Raw genomic sequence first — 17,353 nt, 5'->3', positions numbered from 1 at the left:
GGGGAAAGTGGCGGGGGTGTGGGTGGTGGTGTGATGATTTGGGAGATTGGGATTGACATGTATACACTGATGTGTATAAAATGGATGACAAATAAGAACCTGCTGTATTAAAAAATACAATAAAATAAAATTCAAAAATAAATAAATAAATAAATTGGCATTGGACTGTACTTTTTTAATTACTAGTGACTGTGACTGATTAAAGCACATTGAATCTATTGTATCCATACGTTCAAAATGATATTCAAAAAAATCTAAGAGACACAAAATAACTCAGTGGATACCACTGTAAGTTGCTAAGGCAGCAATTCACTACTATGAAAATCATTAATTAAAGAAAATTCATCTTGTGTCTCTGGCATGAAGTGTGTTTCACAATAAGGAAATTGGGCAGGAGAAAGTTCTTCAATACAGAATGAATCATTTATAAATGCAGATGGAAGGACAGAAAGTTTACTGTAAATGCTAATGAAACCACTGAGTCAGGCAATGGTCCCTGGTGGGTATTAAAGCCATTAAGAGCAAAGGTAGTGGCAGGGAGCGTGACAGCAAACAGGCTGGGCTGCTACCACCTAAACTCACTGGGCAATCTCAGCGTCCCCGAAAGGAGGACCCCGATTCCTTCTCCTCGATACAACTCAAGCTCCCAGCACACCTGCGAAGCGTATGGGCCCCAAAATTTAACCTGAAGGCTTCAGATCTAAACTGTAGTCCGTCGGAGAGAGAGGGACTAGAGTAACAGTCCAGGGTGCGGGATATTCTACAGAAAAACAGAACAGGATTTTTCAACCAGATGGTGGTGCAGTAAAGACCTGGCAAGCCTGAGGCAGCCGTCATTAGAAGGGCCTTTAGAAGAGCCTGCTCCAGGGTTGGCCTTGGCTGACATCTGAGTACTTGGCTTTTGAAATGTCCCCTGTGTTACCAAGTGAGAAGGTTGCTCTGTGGGCCTGGAGTTCTGCATTCTGCTGTACCAGTATGCCTAAACTGTTGGTATAAAAATGTGCCTTATTGTGAACATCTGCCTTACGTCTGGGAGCCTGGGACTTTGGTGGGCTGAGGGTGCCTATGTGACAAGCCCCCGACAGCAGCCTTGGGCTCTGAGTCTCAAGCATCCTGCCCTTGGCAGAAACACTGCCACGGGGGGCGGAGTGTGTTCTCTGTGGCCTCTCGGGGAGAAAACTGCTCAGCAACCTGCTCCTGGACCCCTCTGGACTCTGCCGGATCACAGAGTGTGTGCGTGGCCATAGGCACTCTGAAACAATGGTAATATTGATTGAAAAGAAAACAGAGAAAGAATGGAGAGAATAGAGCTGCCCCAGAATAAAAGAGACATGAAGAGAAAGAGCAACTAAACCAGTGAGTGGACCTTGCTGGACAACTAGGGGCTCAACTTGCTAGAGCCAGGCAGACCAGACAGCCGCAGGGGACTTCAGGAGCTATCCTGGTGACTCCTCCCTCAGCTCACCTCCTCGAAGGTCCACGGCACTTCTCATACCTCGGGAAAAAACACCTCTTCACAGTCACATCCTCTCCTGACCCTCCAGGCTCAGCCCACTGGAGCCAACATTCCCATCAACATGTTGTTGTAAATCTGGTTTCACAATCAAACCAACAATGGACCTGCCCAGCCCAGGCAGTGTCTATACTTTGTTCCATGCTCTTGAAGGTATAGCCACACTTAAAGTTTCCCAGAAAAATTGAATTTATGGGACATGAGATCATTTGTGAAAAGGCTCATTAGCTGAGTTGATAAGCATAAAAGATAATAATCCTTCCCCACATGTAGCCCAAGGTCTCCCAGGTCCCCATCATGCACACAATCCTATGAAGCAGCTAGGGGGCGTTTTAACATGCCCATCTTACAGAAGAAGACCCTGAGTCTCAGAGAGGTTCAACATTTGTCCCCTCAGGATCACACTTTGTGTGAGCAGCAAAGTGAGGGTGAGAAAATCACATGCATATTCAGTTTTCTCAATAAATTTTGCTGGTGCCTGGCAAAACTTATCTTGCATATGTCAATTGCCAAGATTCAGCAGATATTCCAGTACAGAGCAATTTTCTACCTAGAATGAGGGAAATGTTACTTTTTAGGAAAGACACTATTTCAATTTGATTAAGATGCAAGACTGAGCCCATCTCTAGCACCCAACAAGTAAGTGTTAAAATACACTTGTGGGTGCACAGATAAACCCAGGAGAGCAGGCATGCAAGTTACCTCAAATATAATCAGCACGTAGACCCCAGCAAGAATGACCGCAGCAATGGTCACTTGTGCTTCAATGCTTGTGCGGAGGTATTGATGAGCCATCAAAAGAGGAACAACCTGGGTCTGCTGGAGGGAGGCTCGAACGCTGATGGAAACAGGCTCTCTGCAGAATGAAGCAAAGATCTTACCACTGATAAGGGAAACAGCCCAGCCATCAACCATTAGTGCTTGCTCCCTCGGTGTCTTTCCCAACACGTCATCCATGGCCATAACCAGAGCCTGAACTGATCTCAGAGTGACTCACACAATGCCTGACCCGGCAGATGGGGAGCCCTGAGCACAGGCAAGCTGTGTGAGATGCATGCACAGCCTCCCCATGGCCAGGCCCCTCTGACATAGCTACTCAGCCCCCATCAGGTAGCGCCTTCTTTGCTTCCGCTGCCACTCCAACAATGAACAGGGAGCAGGGAAGTTCACAGTGGTTCTAGCCATTTAATTTTCCCTCTTCCTCCTCACCACATACCTGACTGCTTTACCTGCTAACAAATAGCATAGCCGACTATTCTCACATGTGAGAGATTTGGAAAAGGATGTGCAACCTGAGAACAGGTAGACAGGTTGTCACCAACAGTGTGAAAGCACCAGGAACAAGAAGCATGTAAGTCATCAACAGCATGTGGCATGGTGAAACTAAAGTACTTTCTAAAATTTCAGTAACTGTTCTGAGCTGAATTGTGTCCCTTCAATATGTGGACTTCCTAACCCCACTTCAGAATGTGACTGTATTTGGAGATAAGGTCTTTACAAAGGTGTTAAGTCAAAAATAGTGATACCAATATGACTGGTGTCCTTATAAGAAAAGGAGTTTGGGGCACAGACACGCACAGAGGGACAAGCACGTGAGAACACAGGGGGAAGTTGGTGTCTACACACCAAGGAGAGGGGCCTCAGGAGAGACACACCCTGCTGACAACTTGAGGAAATAAATTTCTACTGTTTAAGCCACCCGTCTGTGACATTTGTTATAGCAGGCCTAGCAAACTCATACAGTAACCAAGAGTACAGACTTAATATGGAGTGGCATTAAAGAAAAAAAGAATCCTAAAGTTTTCTAGAATTCCCCATTGCGTAGCTTCATGATATTAATGAATTTAAAGCATCAGCTATAAAATACCATTTGCTTCAAAATGGGCCCTGTAATCAATCCTCTTACTTCCTGACACGTGTGGTTTTGACGCCCGGCCACAGCCTCATGTTCACTGTCTACACAAGAGGAGCATCTCGTCCAAGCCAGTAACTGGCCTGGCTATTCATAACTGGAGTCCCAAGGGTCACACTTCTCTAGGTGAGCGTGTCCCAGAGGAGCTACCCCAAGACCTCAGTCACCAAGACCCACCTGCTCAGAACCTCAAAGGTCTTGCTCAGCACCGTGCGCTCACTTCTGCTTGGATTTAAAAATACCGTCCAGTTATGAGTGACCTGTAAAAGTCAAAGCATGAAATCCTGGTAAGGCTTTGAACCTGGGCCGTCACCTGGGGTCCCGCGTTGTTCAATGTAAGTCCTTGTTTAGAATAAGAAAAGGAGAAAGAGAGGAACATGAAGCCTTTTCACACAGAGACGCTAGAGATGGCCAGGTGGTGTGCAGCTGGAAATGTCCACAACTGGAGGGCTGTGTTTAAGAAAAATACGGAAGTACAAATACAGAATTCATGTGCAAAGACACAAAGATGTAGAAGTAAATACAATTTATTAAGAGAAAAGGAAATCACTGCACATTACTGGAGACTTGGAGTCTTCTGAACCCGCTGAGGCAACTGATGAGAAAGGCTTGCTTAGAACTGCTTCCTGTTTGCAAACTGAAGGCAGGAAACTCTCCACACCCAGGTCACAGGAGCCTGTGGGAGGGAGGGCCCGAGGATGAGCTGCCTTTGCTGCGGGCCAAAGTGCCTGAATGTTCTTGTCAGGAGCAGAGGAGTGGAGAAGCCAGCTGAGAGGGGACAGATGTGTGCAGAGATGGAGGTGTGCCCGGGCAGAGGCAGGCAGCCTGACTGAGGTTACCAGGGAACTTTCAATGGGAGGACAGGAGTCTTGCCACCCACAAATCATAAAGAAAATTGAAAATAGGAACTCTGAAATCGGTCAAAGCATGAATGAGAGATCAAAAGTTCTCTTAAACACTTCCGTGTTTGGAAAGAGTGTATCAGAAAAAAATCCTTCAGTAAAGATCTCCTGTGTTGTGTTTCTGGAGCAGGCAACTATGTCAGCAGGCTGCAAAAGGTCATGCCCTCCTCCACACAAGGTCACAAAAGGAGCCAACAGCAGATGAAATGTGCCTACCTCGTCTTTACTGAGGGGCCAGTGAGCTGTGCGCTGCAAACGAGGAAGCCAAGTTTATGTCCTAAGGCCACAGCCAGAGCCACCAGTTTAGAACATCAGTGCAACATCAGCCATTGCCCATGAAACTGCAGCCTTCTTCATAATGAGACATTGGCTCTGGGGACACTTCTCTGCATGGCAGAAAAATGTGATGGGTGCAGTAACCCACCATTACTCCAGTGACACTCCATTTTGGATGACACAGCCTTGTGTACCAGCAGGGTTTCCTTCTATTAGTTATAATAGGGAAAACCCATGAACTAGGGATACAACTTCAAATAGAAGTCACCATGATAATCCAGGGGAGTCACTGAGGCCAGGACTTGGGGCACAAGTCAGGATGCACAGAGAGGGGCCAGGCCTTGTCTGGGCTCTGGGACATGGTGACAACGCCACTGCTGGCTCTCCTAGCCTTCACAGGATGTGAACTGAAGGCTTTGGCTTAGACGCTGAGCACAAGGTCCTATTGCTATAGAAGCAGAAGCTCCGGGAAACCAGACACAGTCTTAGCCAAGTGTCCACAAACTCAAGGGAACCATGGTATTGGAGTACCTTCTGTACCATGAGGTAAGGCTCAGGTTTAACTGCACTTTCAAATATATAATGTTTCCCTGAATTGCCCAGTGAAATCACTCTAAATTAAAAAAAAAAAAAAAAAACCCAAAAATCTGACTTTACTGAAATGGTGAGAGTTTTATAACTGTCTTAGAGAAAAGAGAATTTCAAAGACAAAGCAAAAGATAAGGGCTTGCCTAATAACGGTGTCATTGCCTTATGGCTCCCATCAAATCAATTAGAGAGGAAACTCAATTTATAAAGAGGTGAAATGAGTTTTTACAATTCCTTTCAAATAACTTATAAGTGTAACCTGCTGTGGCCGCCACCGCCTGGAGCCTGGAGCATTAGCCTGGGTCACCTCCACCACCACGTGCTCTTCTCTCTCGAGATGACTTGGGCCACTGGCCACCAGGGCCCCTGCCAGGTCCACTTGGAGCAGCATGGAGTCTGCATGGCTGCTGAGGTTCACAGCTGGGGGAGCGTCAAGGTGAACTACAAAGCAAGGAGGAGAGGCCTGGAGGGTCCCCCCCAACACCTTTCCCACCTTCCCAGGGAACACCCATCTTGGAAAGTGCACAAGGAAATGTATGTCCAGGCCGTCCCTTCCACCTGTGTTGCTGCCCTGACTGCTCCTACCTCTTCAGCCCCTCACCCCTGACACGCGCAATTGGTTTTGCTTTGTTTAATTGTGTTTTGAATCCTCTGGTTTAACATTTAGGTGGTGTCTCCCATCCTACTATCATCTCTGCTTCCACTCTTTGCAGCCAGCATAAAACGCCTGCCCCAGTTCCTGGACTCATGATGAGCAGTAGACAAAATGGCTGCATGAATGAACAGATGAACTAATCCACAGCCACGCCCAAATCCTAAGGTGCCCGGTGAGAAATCACAAGGAGAACTGAGCAAGAAATCTGAAATCGGCTAAATCAGTGAAGTCCACTGCAGTGAGAGGAGCGAAATCCACTGCGAAGTCCACTGCAATGTTGTGGTGTCAGCAGTGACTTGTGGATCCCAGGAAACTGGAGCCTGTGGTCGAGCCCACCCCTGCAGACAGCTTTGATCCTTGCCTTCAGCCATGCTGAACAGTCTGCTGTGCTGCTAACACAAGGGCAGTCCCCTGCCTTTGCTTCAGATGCCTCCCCCAAATCTGGAGAACCACACTATCTTTTGAGATCCTGCTCAAGCTCTCCTCTCCTTAAATCCTTCCTTGTCATCCACAGCTTGAGTGGATCTTCACTCCTTCCTGCATCCTCCATAGATCAGGAGGATCTACGTCTTTCAGGCCTGACTTGACCCGTCCCCGCTGTGAGCCCCGTGGCCACTCTCCTCGGAGTTCCTGGCTCACAGTCTCCATGCTGTTCTTCTAATAAGCATGATCATCTACTCTACTCTGGTTGTCCCAGCACAGAGGCCCATGTCCTGGAGGCCCTTGCATGGTGGGGAGAAAGACACACAAGCAAAGCACTTCTGAACAGCAGACAATGTACTGCTGTGGTATATGGAACAAGGCTGTGAGATCCACCTAAACTGTAGAGTCCCCTCAGGCTTACCCTTCAGTTTGCTTTAGACCTTATCAAACGCTGGGCTAAGGTGCACTGGCCAGGACCTCCTCCTTGACCAAACTTGAGTCAGGCTCCTCTGAGCCCTCTTCTCAACTAGGCCTTGACCTTGGCCTGGTGAGCCACAGAATAGGGGTGTTAACATCTTATAGGCTCTTCCTCCATGAACCCCAGCAGGTGCTCACAGGGAAGATGGGTAGAATGGGGAGAACCTTGAGAAAGCCTTAATTTGCTGAGGAAGTACATCAAATCTGGTAGCCTGAGGATGTGGTGGAACCACAGCAGCTGGGGGCAGGTAAGAGAGGAGAGCAGCTCTACCCCTGAGGGAGGGGTAGGAACAGGGCAGAGCTTGGCAGACAGATGGAAAGAGGCCAAGAAATTCCAAGTGTCTGGGGTACTGAAGGTTACCATGGCAACTACAAACCACAACACAGGCAACCTCTAACTAGATTTACACAACTCACCCCACCCCAAAACTAAGGCTCATAGAAGTTAAGGTGTGATCATCTCCAAGCTTAAAACTTTACCTCAGTGCTATGGACTGAATGTCCATGTCCCCTATATTCATATGTTGAAGCCCTGAGCACCTGTGTGGCTATACTTGGAGATGGGACCTCTAAGGAAGTAACTGAGGTTCAATGAGGTCATGGGGTGAGGCCCTGATCTGATAGGATTAGTGTCCTTGTAAGAAGAGATACCAGAAAGCTCTCACTCTCTCTACACACACACTCATAAACACACACACACACACACACACACAGGAAAGGAAAGGCCCTGTGAGGACATAGCAGGAAGGTGACCATCTGCAAGCCAGAAAGAGAGCCCTCATTAGAAATCAAATCAGCCCACCCTGACCTTGGATGTCCAGCCTCCAGAACTGTGAGAAATAAATGTCTGGTGTTTAAGCCACCCAGGCTGTGGTATTCTGTTATGGCAGCTGAGGCCTACAAAAATGCAAGAGAGCCCAGAGTATAAGAAACCAGGCAATCATCAAACTCAGATGACACAGCCAAGGAAAGAACCAATGAACTTAAAGATAGGTTAAGAGGAACCACCCAAGCCAAAACACAAGAGGGTGGGGGCAGGGAACAGAACAGAGTATCCAAGAGCCACAGGAAGCCGGGCCTTAACTAAAACGCACTGTTTGGCTGCTGTCACCCTTCCATGGAGAACCTCACCACCACCCACCCATCGCAGTCTCACTAGTGCCACTCCCCTTCTGTTCTGAAGCCTCATCTTTCACCAAACGTCCCGGAGGAACAAAACACACACAGGGAGGAACGGTAATTGCTTAGGCTGTGACCTTGGGCAACAGGCATGATAGTTTTTGGGTCTCTTCACTTTGTGACTCAACCATGGACGACTGTCCATCTCAGTACAGGTTTGGATACAGTAGCTTTCCAGCGGTGACACAGCCAGCAACTGCCAGAACTTTCCTTGATCTGGATACAGGCTAAATAAAATCTGTAACAATCAGAAACATTTAATGATAGATTTGTGGTGTAAGAACAATAGGATTTAAGTAACTTTGATAAGAGCTGAAAATATGGGTATGATAATGGTGCTGCTTCATGTATCCAAAATTCACCAGCTTACTCTAAATAGCTTTTCTGAGATATTAAAAGATAAAATTCTGATCCATTATACTATTTTCTGCTACAACGGGCCTTGATTGTTGATATTTGCCAATTTTAAGGATTAAATACCCAGCCATAAAATTAAATCATCAGGGGAGGGTAAACATGGTCTTCCCATATTGGAGAGTAGGAAATACAACCCATATGATGGTGGGAGCACATGCTTGTGGAATTTTCAGAGTATCTTATACTTCATCAGAAAGTAAATTAAAGTGATGATGAGATAACAGATTACAGAAGTTCAAAACAAATTCCTCAAATTCTGTTTTGGATTGTGTCCACAAATCACCAAAATTTCAATTACCAGAAGAAGGATGAAGACTAGACACAGAGCTCAGGTCAGCTCTCAGGGGTCAGGGGAGACTTGGGCCACCCATACTTCCTCCTTGGATACCCCAGTACACCCACCCACCAGGCTATGCTAAGCAGCTAGGGTTTCAGAACCACATAACTGTGTGAATAGGAAGTAGAAAGGCAAACTGGTAGCCAAAAAAGTAAACTCATGAAGTTTTCAGAGTTCAATGCAATTGTTTTTTTGTTCTGTGCTTAGATTTCCTTTCTCTGTGCCACTGCTCTCCTCCCATGTGGGTTATTAAAGAATGCCTGTACTCATTTCAATTCAGCCAGTATTGACTTCATGCACCCTTGCTGTCTGAAATGCAACATTGTTCCCTATATGTCACACTGAGAAGAGGAGACTCTTGTCATGTACAATCCTGCACACACATAGAGCCCCAACCCTCATGCCCACACACACAGGTAATGAAGATCATGTATTCACAGCTACACGTGGTCACATACACAGCTTCCAGTCACAAAGGGCACCCAGCATGGCTGTCACCACAGTCTACCTACAGAGAAAAGCCACAGCCACACCAGTCCTGGAGTCCACAGGGCACAGGTATGGAAACACCATTCACCCACCCCTTCCTTGCTCACAATCTCATACCCTGTCACAGCGGCACATACCAACCACCTACTGGTGTCTCCAAAAAATGGCCCACGCAAACTATCCTATGCCAATGCTAAAAATAGGTAACTATTAACTCTAGCAATAACTCCCTAGGCACACACACAACCTCAAAATGCTCACAGACCGCAAAAGACCCACACGTCCCACGGAGGCATGCACACACACAAACACACAGCCAGGCACTCGGTACCTCACACCCATGTGCACACACACAGACACACAGGCAGACATGGGGACCTCACACCCACATGCACACACACAAATGGGGGGCCTCACACTCACTCATTCAGCAAATATATTTTGAGTGCCTACAACGTGATCTCGGCTAGGGCCACATCAGGGCACACACCACAGAAATGCTGGCAGTGAAACTCATGACCCCTCAAGTCAGAGGGAACACTTAGGTCACCTCCAGGGCCCTGGCTCTGCAGCCCTCCCTGGGGATGTATGGGCAAGTAAAATCAGAGCAGCCTCCAGGGAAGGGGCAAACATAGAACTTCACTCTCTCCCAAACAGGGTGGTTCAGCTGGGAGCCATCCCAAAGGGGCACTGAGACATTCCTGGGGGCACCCATGATTGCTGGACATGTCCCAACACAACTAAAGAGTGTTCACTGCATGTGGTTGAAAAGAGAATTTGGTAAGCCGCTTAAGGTGGGAATTGAGACCTGGAGGCAAGCTAACTGCCTTCCACAGAGCAAAGCCAGGTGCTCAGGGTTTCCACTGTATGACTGGAGACAACAACAGAGGAGCGTTGCTAAGGGCAGGCCTCCCTAGCCACCCCCAGGCTGCCATCCCACACACCCTCAGTAACTCCTCCAAAGAAATGTGTGAGCCCCACACCTCAGGTGCCCTGCTACCCAGCACCATTCCCCCCGGGGGCTCTGCTGAGCACACAGCAGAGCTCAGGGTGCCATGGTACTCACAGAGCACAGCACCACAAAGACAAATAAGCCCGTGACTTTCAGCCACCGCACACAGCACCTGCAAGAGAAAAGACAGGCCCCAGGTCACACTGACAGCAGTCCTGCTTGCACGTGCCCTGAACTGTCAAACCTCAGATGTCTGCTGAAGCCTTGGGTAATGTCTATCTCAAAGCACATGTGTGAAATTCTTTCCATAACATGGTATGAAGGAGGATACTGCTGAGGACAAAAGCAGATTGGTGGAGGTTATAGAGGGGAACAAACTTAACCCTGAGTGTCTGAACACTGCTTCTTACTGGAGATGCTGAAGTTCAAGATTTGAGCCTCTTCACTAGCCTTTTAAAGGCTCTAGTTTCCTGGAAACAAGCTTTATCTCAGCTCTCAGATTCATATTTATCAATTATTTTCCCCTAAGTTTTCTGGAAGGTAGGAATATGGATTTGATCATCAAATAAACATCGACTGAGACATAACCAAACAATTCAAGAAAGAAATTGCAGTGCTATAACCGGTTGTACCAGCAGAGTCCTTTAAGAATTCCTTAGGAGATAATTCAATAGACATTCAGGCCCTCTGAGGGCTCCTGATGGCACCCTGGCCCAGTTATCATTACACACTTCTTAATTGTGGCCCTCAGGTCCTTGGTGAATGTGGGCCTGGCAGCCACTCCAGGCTTATCTCTGCTCCTGTCACCCCCCCAGGGCCCGCCAGATCCTACCTCCTGAAGACATAATCACTGCCTAGTGCTGGGGGGCGCTCTCCTGTGGCCACTCCTCAAGAGCAAGCCCTGGGGTATCTGTGCTCTGCCCTTGCAAAAGGCAGGGTGCTGGAACACAGCCTGTGCTTGACACATGTTTGTAGAACAAAGGATTAAAGTCTATATAGGGATATCTTTTTCAAAACCTTTCTGATCCTTTCAAAATGGTAAAAACTTGTTTTGCATTCTCTCAGATTTAATGAATTTGATGAATAATATTTCACCCTTCCAAATTATGATCAATAGCTCCTATTCAAATGGGAATCAAAAAACATTTCCTTTTAAAGCATGAAGCATTAACTGAACTATTTTTTTATATACATTTTTTTAACATCTTTATTAGAGTATAATTGCTTTACAATGGTGTGTTAGTTTCTGCTTTATAACAAAGTGAATCAGTTATACATATACATATGTCCTCATATCCCCTCCCTCTTGCATCTCCCTCCCTCCCACCCTCCCTATCCCACCCCTCTAGGTGGTCACAAAGCACCGAGCTGATCTCCCTGTACTATGCGGCTGCTTCCCACTAGCTATCTATTTTATGTTTCGTAGTGTATATAGGTCCATGCCACTCTCTCACTTTGTCCCAGCTTACCCTTCCCCCTCCCCATATCCTCAAGTCCATTCTCTAGTAGGTCTGCATCTTTATGCCCGTCTTGCCCCAATTGAACTATTTTAAATACTAATTTCTTTCTACATAAGTGACATATAGAGCAGAGCTGACCATCCAAAATAATTTTTACAAGTTTCTTCAATAATCATGTGTAGTACTTTCTAGACATGTTAAAAAGAATGGCACTAAGTCTTTCAGTTAAGTGGCAAGTTTGAGGCAACTATTCTACAAATCGTAAAAGATAAAACAACCACTGAATGTAAAGGCTTAAATGTACTTGGTTCTATTTTCCATGGTATGGGACATTTGAGGAAGCTCGCATCCTCTGCAGTTGTGAGGCAGCCAGCTGGGGAAGGGTGTTAACAGCGTCAGCGCTTACCATCATGGTGACCTATGGGGCCAGGTCCCTGTTCACACACTTTCACATGATTCAAATAATTTTATAGCACATTAATCGGCCAATATTTGTCTCACCTATGAGAAGAGCTAAGACCCGTCAAGGTGAAGAAACTACACATGGCTGGGAGGCATGGTGGGAAAAGACATCTCCATGGTCAAGCACTGGTGGGGGACCTGGGGCCACATTCCTCCCCCCACCCCTTTGCTCCTCTCACAACCTGCATGACCTCAGGCAAAATCCTTACCCTCTGAAGTACGTCCTTCACCTACCTCTCAGAATTGCCTGAAAGATCAGTAGGACAACTGAGAGTGGGCCTCTCTAGGTAAAGACGGATACACTTTGGGATGCAGGTAGGTACGCTTCTAATCAACCCTTCAAACAGCTTCAGAAAAGCTGGGCCCCCTAATGTAGAGAAATAATAACACGAATATTTGATAGCTTCATGGTGTCTTCTCACCTATCCATGGTTTTCACATAGACCATTTTAGTGGAAGCCCACGGAAGGCTGTGGAGTGAGGGGAATGCCAGGCGACAAGGAGACAGCTGCACAGACATGCCCGGCCCTGCTGGTTCCTCAGCTACCTTGGAGCAGATATATAATTGGGACCTTGGTGGTCCTGGTATTCTGTCTCTGGAAATGCCACTTTCAAATGTGTGGCTCTCAGCAGAACCCCTCCTTCAAGTAAATGCTCACGCAGAAGCCTCAACAGGCAAACAAGGGAGAGATCACTCCTGCTCCGACCCGCGCGGGGGGGTGCTGCAAAATTCCCTCAGATCCCCAGCGCACGTGCGCCCTCCACCCTCCTACGCATGTGCAGAGGACTCGGCCTCTCTCGGCCCCACCTGCAGCTGCATCACCCCTAAAAACCCTCTTTCTCCTTCCTGTGCAGAACCCTTCTAATAACGTGCTTCATCACTGACTACAAATGATAATATCAGCTTCTAAAACACCACGGGGACTACTTCATCCACAAAGCCTCATGGGTGTGAAGACCCCAGCCACACAAGAGAAAGGACAGGTGTGTAGGGTGTTAGTCATTTAGGTCTGTAATTGGGTTTTCTTGTAGCCTTAAAGGCTCCATGCTGGTTCAAACGCCGCTTTATCTGTCTTCCAGGGCCTGGAGGAAAGGAAGATTACCTTCCAGGAAGGTGCCGCCTAGCCTTCTTCCTCACCTCCACCCTGTCCTCGGGAAGGATGTCGCGAGGGCAATACCCGCACCGCGCCCCACTCCCCAGCCCAGTCCCAGGTGGGCGGCGTGCACTGTGCGACCAACACCCTGTGCCAGTGCTGGCACTCCAAGTCTTCCTACCTCAACTTGGAAAGACGGAACCTGATGTGAGCGCTGTCCAGAAGCTCCCCCTTCTCTGAGGAGGCGGATCCAGAGGAACCTACCAGCTCTCTGCTCAGCAGGGATCCGCCCTCCCACTCAGCAGAGCTGTTCTCCCAAGATTCTTCAGCAGTGATGAACTCTGGGTGGTAAATGGGCACACACCGTGACCTGGAAATCGAGGCTTTGTGGTTATTTTCACGAAATAGTAGCATCTCCAAAGCAACACTTCATCTCAGGGGTAAGCGTGAAATGTACAATCAATACTTGTTTTTAAAAGGACCATCGATATAGTAGTACTATCAGACTGGTGGGAATGGGTCTTTCTTGACATCACAGACTCTGGACTGGAGGGAAATCGTCTGGGGTCACACAGTCTTCAAAATAAATTGTGGACCTTCAAGAAACATCAGCTTGTTCTGAGTTTGGAACTTTCCAGTAAAGCTTTTTCTGGCTCAGACCAGCTCCAGCTCATTTCGGTTTTTGTTTTCTCTTTGATTGTGCTGGAGTTCTCAGTACCTGGTCCTGTTATACTCATCCTGAAGCACAGTGAGTGGCGTAAGCCTTTTCTCCTCTTTGTAGGTATCTATCTGTAATGGAGATGTAGGGGAGATGGTCTACCTAGCTTTCCCACCCAACATGAGCACGAGCAGGAGTGGGGAACATCAGTACTGGACTAGATGGGCCCAAGAATGGGACCTATATCTAGAAGGATGAATCAAGGGGTATCATAAACTTTTATCAAAATTACATGTGGATATATCCATTTAATTTTGGTTGAATCCCTGAACAACTGAACAACTCATTCAGTACAGATTCTCAGTCAGAACTTGACTCTAGTAAGGCTGCACCAAGCCCAGAATTTTCCTGTGGAAATACATGGAATACTTGTGGGGTGGCAATATTGACACAAGAGCCACAATCTATTATGTTATGCCTCTCAAGCTATGCCTTTCGAATCCAGTTAGCTCAACAGGGCATTGTGATTCTCCTGAACTCTTATCACTACTTTAGGACTGGTTCACAAGAAAAATAGTCTTATTCATAAGGAGAAGTTCAAAGATGCAAATTAGGCTGTGTGAAACCAATATGTAACAAGATAAAAGATGATGTTGACAGTGTGAAAACTTTGAAAATAATCAGTAATCTTGTCCAAGAATTTTGTGACTGGGAAATGTCACAGATGTGTGAGGAATAATATCACAAACCCTCTCAACTGATGAACAAACACAACTGTGACTAAAATTGGAACCAAGGAAACTGTTTTTAAGTAGAAAGAGGAAAGCTTATGTCACTGTTTCTGGAGTAGTGCGTTGCAATAGAACTTTCCATGGTGGTGGAAATGTTCTCTGCATGTCCAGTATGGTAGCTACAAGTGCTCATTGGCCACTTGAAATGTGTAACTGGAGAACTGAATTTTTAATTTTATTGAATTTTAACTAATTTGACTTTGAATAACCATGTGTGATATGTGGATACCATGCTGGTCAGTATAGGTGTGGGGCATGCTTTGACTCTTAGCTGCACACTCCTGCCCTCAACATCTTGAAAAGAACACATTCTCTTCTGAAAATATGTAAATTAATGGATGTTATCCTAATAAGCCACTTGATCAAATTAAAACTGCAACAAAATAATGCTGGCAAAAACTAAAGCATCAAAAAGACCTTGCCACCACCAATACCTCAGTAAGCCTCATGCAGAACAAAAAAAGGAAAACATTTTGTAAGTAAACCTGACTCATGTTCTGCTCCTCTGAAGTGATTTTTGTGATATGAGGCACAGCTCAGCATCCCAGGGCCAGTCTCTGTGTTCCACAAGCCCAGGATAAATGCTTTCACATTATTGGTTTTCCAGAGAAGCATGAGTTGTAAAATGTCTCAGTCCTTAACAGTTTACCAAGTAGCTCAAAGGAAAGCATTAAAATGAATAGATTGTAAAGTGTTAATTTTCAAAGTTACTGATTAGAAGAGATGGAAGAGAGTTGCTATTCCCCGGTGGTAGAGGCCTTGCTGGGCACTGGGCTGGCAGGCATAACCACGGATGACACAAGAGCAAGTTCCAAAGTCAGGACATGAATTTGGTGTTTAAGAGCAAAGGAGAAGAAGCATTGACTCTTGAAGGAGTTGTGGAGGAACCAAGGTTTCACAAAGGAGGTGACATTTGAGCTCCCTTACACTTGAGTGGGACTGACCTGGAGAGCCAGAAAGGAGAGGAGGTCCCTCTAGTAAAATGGGCTAAGTGGGAACTTTTTCAGGGAAACACAACTTGTCATCAGGGGTCTCCTGGAGGAAGCCACACTGGCTCTGCATTGGGAAGTGACAAATCAAGACTCCTGCACCCTGTCCAAATCCTGTGAACTTGAGTCTTAGGATGGTGAGACCAGGAACCCACATGGCATATGAGCACCCCAAAATTCTGATGCACCCTAAAGTGGGATGATTCCCCCCCCGAACATTTACAGACAGGGCTGGAGAGAGGGTGGGTAGTTCCTCAGAGGCTGTGGGAGAGAGGCCGAGTGCAAGGGTCAGTGGGCAGGAAAGGAAGGCCCATGACAATGTCACCAAGTTTGGAATGTGTGGGCAGTCGGGGGACACCAAACAGATGGCTCAAGCTTCTGGAAGTTTGTCTTCAGAACAGAGGATGGAGGCCTGAGCCAGGGCCCTTCACCCTGAGGGAGAGAGTCTGTAACTCATCCTACAGATCAACTCTGCTCATCGGTTCCAGAACCACCCATGTTTATCCTCAAAAGGAACTTCAGATTTACAGGAAGTAGAGTTTTCTTTTAAATCATACATTTTTCAGCTTTGTAACTACTGACATTTGAGCCAGATAACTCCTTGTTGTGGGGACTGTCCTGTGCAATGCAGGATGTTTAGCAGCATCCCTGCCCTCTACCCCAAATGCCAGTAGTACCCCTCCCCCATTTGTGACAACAAAAATTGTCCCCTGACAGTGCCAACCTCAACCCTGGTTGAGAAGCCCTGGCCTGGCAAGATGGCCTTTCCCAGCTGTGTGCATGCATGAGTGTGTACATGTGCTATTCAATCATTGCAGGGTTATGCTCAAGGTTACTTGGCAATTCATAAGGCACAGAATACAACCACTAGAATCATGAACACACATTGAATCGACAAGGATCTAGCAGAGACCATACATGTCAGGTAAAAATTCATATCTCAGGAAGAAACTCTCCAGCATAAGTGCAAAGGATAATGCTCAGAGATTTCTTAATTTTATAGGAAAGAAAGAAAAAAACACCTCACCCTTTCTCTTGTGAGAAATTCCTCAGCAAAGGTGTGTTTTCTGTAAAGCAGGGGTCTTTAGAACTGGAGCTGAAGAACTGGGGGAAAGGAGGGTGAGACCTGAAAAACAAAGTGAAGGAAAGGGATCACCAACGCAAAATGATGGCTGTGCTCACTGGTGGTTGCAGCTAGATTCAAGAACGTGCCCAAGAGTCAGTGGTACATCTTCTTTATCCATTCATCTGTTGATGGACACTTAGGTGATGTGGCACATATATACAATGGAATATTACTCAGCCATAAAAAGGAATGAAACTGAGTTATTTGTAGTGAGGTGGATGGACCTAGAGACTGTCATACAGAGTGAAGTAAGTCAGAAAGAGAAAAACAAATACCGTATGCTAACACATATATATGGAATCTAAAAAAAAGAAAAAAGAAAAAGAAATGGTCAGAAGAACCTAGGGGCAAGGCGGGAATAAAGATGCAGACCTACTAGAGAATGGACATGAGGATATGGGGAGGGGGAAGGGTAAGCTGGGACAAAGTGAGAGAGTGGCATGGACCTATATACACTACAAAACGTAAAATAGATAGCTAGTGGGAAGCAGCCGCATAGCACAGGGAGATCAGCTCAGTGGTTTGTGACCACCTAGAGAGGTGGGATAGGGAGGGTGGGAGGGAGAGAGATGCAAGAGGGAAGAGATATGGGGAAGTGTGTATATGTATAACTGATTTACTTTGTTATAAAGCAGAAACTAACACACGATTGT

At 46.5% G+C, this 17,353-nt stretch overlaps 1 protein-coding gene across 8 annotated transcripts in view; it reads right to left on the bottom strand.

Moving 5' to 3' along the window:
- OCA2 (OCA2 melanosomal transmembrane protein) overlaps positions 1-17,353 on the bottom strand; it is a 279,721-nt gene that overhangs the window by 200,864 nt on the left and 61,504 nt on the right. For all 8 annotated transcript variants that reach the window (XM_036859042.1, XM_036859038.1, XM_036859037.1 and 5 more), the window contains 7 exons: positions 16,602-16,700; positions 13,318-13,506; positions 10,235-10,292; positions 8,091-8,163; positions 5,451-5,611; positions 3,603-3,685; positions 2,216-2,369 (listed from right to left, as the gene is read on the bottom strand). In XM_036859042.1, coding sequence (XP_036714937.1) covers positions 2,216-2,369; positions 3,603-3,685; positions 5,451-5,611; positions 8,091-8,163; positions 10,235-10,292; positions 13,318-13,506; positions 16,602-16,700 — 817 coding nt within the window. The remainder of the gene's footprint in view (positions 1-2,215; positions 2,370-3,602; positions 3,686-5,450; positions 5,612-8,090; positions 8,164-10,234; positions 10,293-13,317; positions 13,507-16,601; positions 16,701-17,353) is intronic.

Source organism: Balaenoptera musculus, chromosome 7, assembly GCF_009873245.2.
Source record: "Balaenoptera musculus isolate JJ_BM4_2016_0621 chromosome 7, mBalMus1.pri.v3, whole genome shotgun sequence".
In the NCBI taxonomy this organism is placed as follows: Eukaryota; Metazoa; Chordata; class Mammalia; order Artiodactyla; family Balaenopteridae; genus Balaenoptera; species Balaenoptera musculus.
The sequence above is the reverse complement of the archived record's forward strand: the minus strand, read 5'-3'. Positions and strand labels throughout refer to the sequence as shown.